The 9,152-nt window shown below is 42.4% G+C and overlaps 1 protein-coding gene across 1 annotated transcript in view; it reads left to right on the plus strand.

The window, feature by feature from the left end:
• LOC103602134 (kalirin-like) overlaps nucleotides 1–5,931 on the plus strand; it is a 196,292-nt gene extending 190,361 nt beyond the window's left edge. Inside the window, exons 25-26 of the mRNA XM_008586555.1 lie at nucleotides 365–536; nucleotides 4,603–5,931. Of these exons, the coding sequence (XP_008584777.1) occupies nucleotides 365–536; nucleotides 4,603–4,907 (477 nt within the window). The 3' untranslated portion in view covers nucleotides 4,908–5,931. The remainder of the gene's footprint in view (nucleotides 1–364; nucleotides 537–4,602) is intronic.
• Nucleotides 5,932–9,152: the final 3,221 nt, after the last annotated feature.

Genomic DNA, 9,152 nt, shown 5'->3' on the forward strand with positions numbered 1-9,152 from the left:
TTCCAGTGGGGAGGAGAGGGGCAGGGAAGAGCCAAGTTCTTGGGAGCTACTTCCCTGAGACAAGACACTGGAGTGGTGAGGATCCAAAACCTTGAAGATCTTTTAGCCTAATAACTTCAGATGGTGGAGGTTGCATGTAAAACAGTCACTGTGAGAAGAAGTGACAGACCAAATCCAATCTCGAGCGTGATCCTGCAGGTCCCCAGGATAATGTCCTTCACTCAAAGACAGAAACCAGAGGACCTGTTAGGTCCAGGGCAAAATTTGTAAACCTCTCCTGAAATAAAAACTTTGAGGAACAGTAATATGTTGCTGATTTTTTAAAATAATTCAGTATGAAAAGCATCAACTTATTTTCTTCCAGATGAATTACTTGGTCCTGGAGGAGAACGTGGATGATGACCCCTGCAAGTTTGCACTCCTGAATAGGGAGACTTCTGAGAGGGTCATCCTGCAAGCTGCCAATGCTGACATCCAGCAGGCCTGGGTGCAGGACATCAATCAAGTCTTAGAAACACAGCGAGACTTCTTAAATGGTATGTACTGAGCCTGGTTTCTAGCAGGGCCATTTCAGGGGACCCCACACCTCTGAGCTTCCTTGGGTCTAGGTTTAGGGTGAGTTATGAGCCCAGAACACATTTTATATGGACTCCAACTTTGTAGTTTTCAGAAGCACTTTAGGACGCTTCTGACCCTAAATACACAAGTGGAACACAAGGGGCATGAGAAAGAAACCCCATCTTTTTCATAGAAGTGATATTCTCTTATCAGACATAGGGTACATGCCTGTGGCCACCACTACTAGCTGGTAATAATTTGGGCAGAAGTCTGAGATGGGCACATTCTCTTTGTCTTAGGAGCCAGTTGTCAATGATACACATTTGCCCACTTGGTTGTTAATGGCTGGTCCTCTCACAGCTTCTCTAGGGTTATCTAGAGATAACTGGGAGTTTGGCAGGTCAGTTCACATCCCTCCCCTACTCCCAACAGTGTGAGGTCCTAGATAAGCTACTTCGCTAGCTGACCTTACCCCTTTAAAATGAGGGGAGATTGCTAACTCTAAATTTCAGTAATACCTTGAAATTTCCCAGAACAAATTGGTGATTACACAGAGAATGTATCTCTCTTTGAGCCCTGCGGGAGTCCCCTAATGGGTGGAGTGAAGTGGAGTTGCTACCTTGTTTATGTTTCTTTATTTTTCCCCCTGCTGAGATTTTCTTCACATTGAGCTTGTCATGTGAAAGGAAGTGTAGAGTTTTAAACTAGGGCCGTTCTGCTGAGTTGGTGAGCTCAGAAGTCTCTTGAGCCCAGATGGAGCTGGAAGTTGAAGTCAAAATGTAACCAGTAACAAAGTAAATGTGGAAACTTAGCAGGCACATATGCCTGGATGTGTACACAGACACATGCATGTATGTAGGACCACCATCAGTTATACCACCTCTTCTTGCCTGTCCTGGGACCTCTACTTATATGGCTGTATGTGATCACACATGTACATGCACGTGTACACACACACACGCACACACTCATCTTCAGTGAACATATGGCTGTATGTGATCACACATGTACATGCACGTGTACACACACACACACACACACACAGGCCCACGTTAGATGTGTCACTTCTTGCCAGTACTAGGATCTGGACTATCAAATGATGCAGGTAGAACGCTTGCTGGTGTGTAGCATAGAACTGAATGCTGTGAGCAAAGATAAAAGGTGATGTACTGGTTGAGGACCTTGGGCAAGTCACGACATTCCTCTAGGCCTCACCTGCCTTGTTATGTGAAAAAAGTATTTGGGCTAGATCTACTCTGCCATGTGGATAGTGCTATGGTGTGCCGGCGGTGCCAGCCGCAGGACAGCATGGCACACCTCCCCACAGTATCAGCTTTACTGCATAGTAAGGGACTTAACACAATGCCTTTATTTCAAAACAAATAAAAAGATCATGTATCAGGATGCCATGACTTTTTAAGATAGAACATGAGACTTCAAAAGAATTTTGCACTTAGAGTATTTTGGGGCTATGCCCATGAGCCCCAGCTGTAGAAAAGTTTAGTGGAAAAAAAGCTGAACTAAGCGATCTTTAGGGATCTTTTTGTGTTTTTGTTTTTGTGCTTTTTTGCTGGCTAGGGGTGGTGGTATGGGGATCCTAACCCTTGACCTTGGTGTTAGGGTTCCTTTTCATTCTGAAAAGCCTAAGATTAAATACCAGCCCAGTTCTGAGGGATGATAATGAAAGTAATATATAGTTTATGATTTCTGCATATAGAACTTAGAGTTAACATTTTTGTTGATTAAATAATTTTATGCAAAAATATGTGCATATATGAAATATATCCATTTAAATTGCATTCTGTTAATTAGGATTTCTGATAGATTCTAAGCTGGAATGAGGACTTTAAGTTCATCAATTCAGAACAAAAGAAAAATGAGGTATGACAATAAGTTAAAACCAGAAATAATTTAAGAAATAATAATGGCTCCCGTATATTGAGTCCTTATTCTGTGCCAGGCACTCTAATATTTTTTCACATTTAATCCTCATGTCAACATGGAAGGGTAAGTACCATCGTCCTACTTTTTTCAGGGGAGGAAAAGGAGGCTCAGAGGTTAAGAAATTTGTCTGAGGTCACAAAGACAGTAGGTGATAGAACAAAGGACTTGAATCCAGCACTGTAGGACTTCAAATTAGGCTCTTAGCCACAAAACTGCAGTATACTTGCTAGTGATGGGCACATATTTATCTATAAGCTCCATACCAAACAAAGCAAAGAAAGAAACAGTATCAGGCATAAGACACCGTATCCATCAGCCAAAAACAAACCCTGTCAGAGATGCACAGCTTTCTTGATCCTAAGACCCAAGTTATGCAAATTGAGGCTGGTGAAAGAATGCAGGCGCTCTGTATAGCTTACTTATTTAAGAAGGTATACTTGTTTCCAAATGCTTTAGCCCAGTTATTGTACACAATCTGGTCATATCCCAATTCCATACAATGGGTGTTGATTCATAGCCAGTTTGATAAAGCTACTCATAACTCTTTGCTATGTACTTAAAATTTGGAACTGCATTTCTTTTTTTTTTTTTTCCTTTTTGTCTTTTTTACTGACCGGTAACGGGATCGCAACCCTCGGTGTCGTGCCCGTACCGGGAACCGGCAACGGAATCGCAACCCTCGGTGTTGCACCCGCACCGCGTTCAGCCAGTGAGCGGGAACCGGTCTCCACATGGGATCCGAACCCTTGGCGGGAGCGCCACAACGCTCCCAAGCGGCGCACTCTCCAGTGCGCCACCGGGCCGGCCCTGGAACTGCATTTCTTTAGGCATAGACAATGATTAGAGTTGGTTCCAAGAGAACTTTCTCCTAATTATAGTGAATATGGAGATATTACTGAACTAGATTATCATTACCTAAATATTTAATGCTCACAGAAAGCTCCCCAGGGAGAGAGGCTGAGCTCTAGAAGGCCTGTCATATGCTTTGACATGCTCAAGAGACAAGGATGTGGTGATGGAGCAGGGCCAGGCTTTAACTTAGACATGTGCAGGCATCTAGAGTCAATCTTTCCCTCTTGAGACCACAAATAGAAAGGGAGCATGACCCTATGTTGAGTCCTATTGAAGTACGAACGTATCACTATTGAAATCACCTTACAATTGAAAGTTCTCTGGGCCCCAGCTGTTGACCCACTTAAATAGTTGTTATAGCAAAAGCTGATAAAAGCAACATATTGGGCCAACCCTTGAAGTCCTTCCTACAGACTTTGACTTCTGTGGCATTTGCCTGGCTGTTCTTTATTACTCAGACCTTGGAACTTTGATATCTTTAACTCAGTAAAACAAAGCTTGCATCCTTACCTTCAAATCAGCTTGTTCTCCTGTCTTCTGAGTTCTGCTGACTGCCATCTTCCCAGCCTCCAGGCCTGAGCCATCATTCTTGCCTCACTTTTCCCATCTAGGCTGTCAGAGCCTCACCGGTCTCCACACTTGCCACGCTGTACCCACTCCACGTTCTCCAGCCCTGCCCTCCTCTGGCTCTGAGTTAGACAAGAAACCTTTTGTTGCTTACTCTCCTAACCACTATGAGGTTAATGTTCCTCAAATGTGGCTCTGATGATTGAATTTGAATTCAAAACTTTGAAGTTCATTTAATCTAGTCACTTTCCATGATCTTCAGGATGAAGTCCAGACTCATCAGCCTGGCTTCCTAGATCTTTCGTGCCATGCAGCCTCCCTTACCTGTCTCCTCTTTGTCCATGGAGAACCATGGCCCTAGGCTCCAGGTAATCTGACCACATCCTGTTCCCCAAACACACTTCACACGTGCTTCCTTCCCGCGGAGTCTCAGTGTCAGAGTTGACAGCCAGCCCCTTCTGATGCTCTTTATTATCCACCACACACATGCACATACAGAACCGTTTTGTTTTTGTATTTTCGTTATTTAGGTTGGTGTCTTAGTTCTCACACTTCCTTAAAAACAAAGGTAGTGTCTTCCTCAAATTATGCCTAGCACAAATCCTTGTACCCAATAGGCCTCCAAATCCTTACAGGATTCCCAAAGCTCAGAGTAACCAACTGTCTGCCTTTATCCTGCAGCACTACAGTCACCCATTGAGTATCAGCGGAAAGAAAGGAGCACAGCTGTGATGAGGTCCCAACCTGCCAGGGCTCCCCAAGCCAGCCCCAGGCCCTACTCCTCCATCCCTGTGGGCTCTGAGAAGCCCCCAAAGGGCTCCAGCTACAACCCGCCTCTGCCACCCTTAAAGATATCTACCTCCAATGGCAGTCCAGGGTTTGACTACCACCAGCCTGGGGACAAGTTTGAGGCCAGCAACGTAAGTGACAACTCAATACTTCCACCATTAGAGATCACTTTGGGAAGTACCATCTTTTTATGCTGATTATTTTAGTAGGAACTTAATACAGTCTCATCTCAGTGATTTCTCTTTCTTCCCCTGTAACTTGACTGAGTTAGAGCAATTCCCTCTGACTCACACACTCTGTGTTAAAGGGCCATTCTCATCTACAGAAACTCTATACAAATATAAGGTATTATTGTGATGGCAATCATGAAAACATGTGATTTATACCAAACAGAGTAGTTGTGGTGTGGGTCATCTAAAAGCCACAACTCTAGCACTTGGCATCTTAAAAGGAGATTGCCCTTTCTGCTGAAGATCTGTCTCCAGCTCCTGCAGTGCCTCACCATCCACTGGCTGATGTGTAAGAGGAAGCTGGTCATCAACGTCTGAATGGGGGAAGCCAGTCTTGGATTAAATGTTTATTGTGGGTAATCCACAATTCAAACATCACCATGAGGCTAGTTATAGACTTAACTGTAGACCTAGTCTACACAGCTGTTTGACCCTACAAGGTAGGAACAAGAGAGATATGGGAGAAACTGCTAGGTTCACTTGCTCTAGAAACTTAGCAGCTTAATCAATCTCATTAGGCCTCAGTTTTCTCTAGAACTTAATGAGTCTATGAATAGGAACACTTAGATTTTTGACCTATATGTTCTGATTTTATAGTTTTATTCTTTTTTCCCAAATTATTAGTTGGTATTGATTTTGTTAAAATTAATTATTAATGCCCAAGTTCAATTCTGTGTTAGAGTAACTGTTACCAAACTACGAGGTTACCTCAAAAAGTTCATGGAAAGGTTTGTACTATCAGGTCAGTCCCTGCTGCCCAGAGAGGTCTGAGAGCCACCAAACCCACACACCCTGAGCCAGCTGTGCCAGGACTGGCAGGCACCATCGACCCCCAGCCCGGGCTAATTCCCACTGCCCAGAATTGGCTATCCCATCAGGATCCAGGCCAGACACCAGGGTTGAACAAGTGGACCGTGATACCCCATGCCACAGTGACTGAACACCAATGGAAAGATACCAGAAATATGAAATTGAAGACAGTACGTCACCACCAAAGGAAAATAATAACTCTCAAGCTCTAGATCCTATAGAACAGGAAGTCCTGGAAATGACAGACAAGGATTTTAGAGCAACAATTCTAAGGAAGCTAAATGAGATACAAGAAGACTCAGTTAGATAACATAATGAAATGAGGAAAAATATACAGGACCTAAAAGAAGAAATGTACAAGGAAATCAATGCCCTAGAAAAGAATGTAGCAGAGCTTGTGGAGCTGAACGATTCATTCAATGAAATAAAAAATACAACAGAGAGTCTAATCAGCAGGCTAGAACAAGCAGAAGAGAGAATTTCTGACCTTGAAGATAGGCTGTTTGAATTAACACAGGCAGACCAGAAAAAAGAATTTAAAAAATTGAAGAAAATCTAAGAGAGATAACAGACAACCTTAAGCGCTCAGATATCCAGATCATGGGTATTCCAGAAGGGGAGGAAAAAGGAAATGCCATTGAAAAGATATTCAACAAAATAATAGCAGAGGGGCCGGCCTGGTGGCGCACTTGGTACAGTGCGGCGCTTGAGAGCGCGGTGGCGCTCCCGCCGAGGGTTCGGATCCCATATAGAGATCGGTCCGCTCACTGGTTGAGCGTGCTGCGGGCGCGACACCAAGGGTTGCGATCCCATTACCGGTCACGAAAAAAAAAGACAAAAAGGGAAAAAAATAATAATAATAAATAAATAAATAATAATAATAATAATAGCAGAAAACTTCCCAGGTATAGGGAAAGTCACAGATCTTCAGATTCAGGAGGCCCAAAGATCCCCAAACGTATTCAACCCAAAAAGGTCCTCTCCAAGACATGTTATAGTCAAACTGGCAAAACTCAAAGACAAGGAGAGAATCTTAAAAGCTGCAAGAGAGAAGGGCAAGTCAACTATAAGGGAGCCCCAATCAGATTAACAGAAACCCTAAAAGCCAGAAAAGAATGGGATGATATATTCAAAATACTAAAGGACAAACCAGCCAAGAATACTTTATACAGCAAGGCTATCCTTCTGAAATGAAGGACAAATAGTATATTTCTCAGACAAATAAAAACTGTAGGAGTTCACTACCACGCAATCAGCCTTACAAGAAATTCTCAAGGAAGTACTGGGTTTGATGCCTGAAAAATAACCATCACTGCCATGGAATACTCAAGAAAGAACAAAACCTACCAGTAAAACAAAAACGCTAACAATAAAGAAAAAATATAGTTTATCTACCATCCCAAGAAACCAACAAATACAGAAGACAAACAGAAAATCAGAAAGAAAGGAACAAAAGGTACTTAAGACATCTAAACAAAAATCAGTAAAATACGGGGCCGAACTGGTGGCACACTGCTACAGTGCGCCGTGTGGGAGCGCGGCAGCACTCCCGCCGAGGGTTCGGATCCCACATACAGACCGGTTCCCGCTCACTGGCTGAGCAAGGGGTGGGCGCGGCGCCGAGGGTTGCGATCCCGTTGCCGGTCCCGGTCCGGTACGGGCGTGACACTGAGGGTTGCGGTCCGTTGCCGGACACGAAAAAAGACAAAAAAAAGAAAAGAAAAAAAAAATCAGTAAAATACTAGGAGTAGATCAACACTTTTCAATAATAACTCTAAATGTAAAGAGATTAAATTCCCCACTCAAAAGACATAGACTGACTGACTAACTGGATTAAAAAGGTGGACCCAACAGGGCTGACCCATGGCTCACTTTGCAGAGTGTGGTGCTGATAACACCAAGGCCATGGGTTTGGATCCCTATAGAAGGATGGCCAGTTAGCTCACTTGGGAGAACATGATGCTGACAACACCGAGCCAAGGGCTGAGATCCCCTTTCTGGTCATCTTAAAAAAAAAAATAGATGGACCCAACAATATGCTGTCTACAAGAGACTCACCTCACCTGTAAAGACACATAGACTAAGAGTAAAAGGATGGAAAAAGATATACCATGCAAATAGAAATGAAAAATGAGCTGGAGTAGCTATTTTTATATCAGGTAAAATAGACTTTAAAGCAAAAAACATAAAAAGAGATAAAGAAGGCCACTATATAATGATAAAAGGATCTATCCGTCAAGAAGACATAACAATCATAAATATGTACACACCCAGTATCGGAGCAGCCAGATTTATAAAGCAAACAATATTAGATCTAAAGAATGAGATAGACACTAACACCATAATAGCGGGGGACCTGAGTACCCCACTCTCAACATTGGACAGATCATCTAGGCAAAAAATCAATAGAGAAACACAAGATCTAAACATCACTTTAGACCAATTGGACTTGGAAGATATCTACAGAACGTTCCACCCAACAACCTCAGAATATTCATTCTTCTCATCAGCACATGGAACATTCTCCAGGATAGACCACATGTTAGGTCACAAAGCAAGTCTCCACAAATTCAGAAAAATTGGAATTATTCCATGTATTTTTTCTGATCACAATGGATTAAAGTTAGAAATCAATAACAAATGAAACTCTGGAAGCTATACAGACACATGGGAATTAAACAATATTATACTTAATGACTTATGGGTCCAAGAAGAAATTAAACAGGAAATCAAAAAATTTCTTGAAAATAATGACACATCATACCAAAACCTGTGGGAGTCTGCAAGGCAGTACTAAGGGGGAAATTTATCACATTAAATGCTTACTTCAGAAGAATGGAAAGATGGCAAATAAACAACCTAACACTTCACCTTAACGATCTAGAAAAACAAGAACAATCCAAACCCAAAGTTAGCAGACAGAAAGAAAAAAATTAAGATCAGAGCAGAGCTAAATGAAATAGAAACCTGAAAAGCAATACAAAGATCAATGAAACAAAAAGTTGGTTATTTGAAAAGATAAATAAAATTATCAAACCTTTAGCAAGGCTAACTAAGAAGAGAGAAGATCCAAATAACAAAAATTAGAAATGAAAAAGGAAGGCCGGCCCGGTGGCGCACTGCTACAGTGCGCCGCTTGGGAGCACGGCGGCGCTCCCGCCGAATGAAAAAGGCAATATTGCAACTGATACCTCAGAAATTCAAGGAATCATTAGAGACAACTATCAACAACTATGTACCAACAAATTTGAAAATCTGGAGGAAATGGATAAATTTCTGGACACAAACTACCAAAACTGAACCAAGAAGATATAGAAAATCTGAATAGACTGATAACAATGAAAGAGATTGAAGCTGTTATCAGAAGGCTCCCAACAAAGAAAAGCCCAGGACCGGATGGGT

The sequence above is a fragment of the Galeopterus variegatus genome, unplaced genomic scaffold, assembly GCF_000696425.1.
Source record: "Galeopterus variegatus unplaced genomic scaffold, G_variegatus-3.0.2 Scaffold4024, whole genome shotgun sequence".
NCBI lineage: Eukaryota > Metazoa > Chordata > Mammalia > Dermoptera > Cynocephalidae > Galeopterus > Galeopterus variegatus.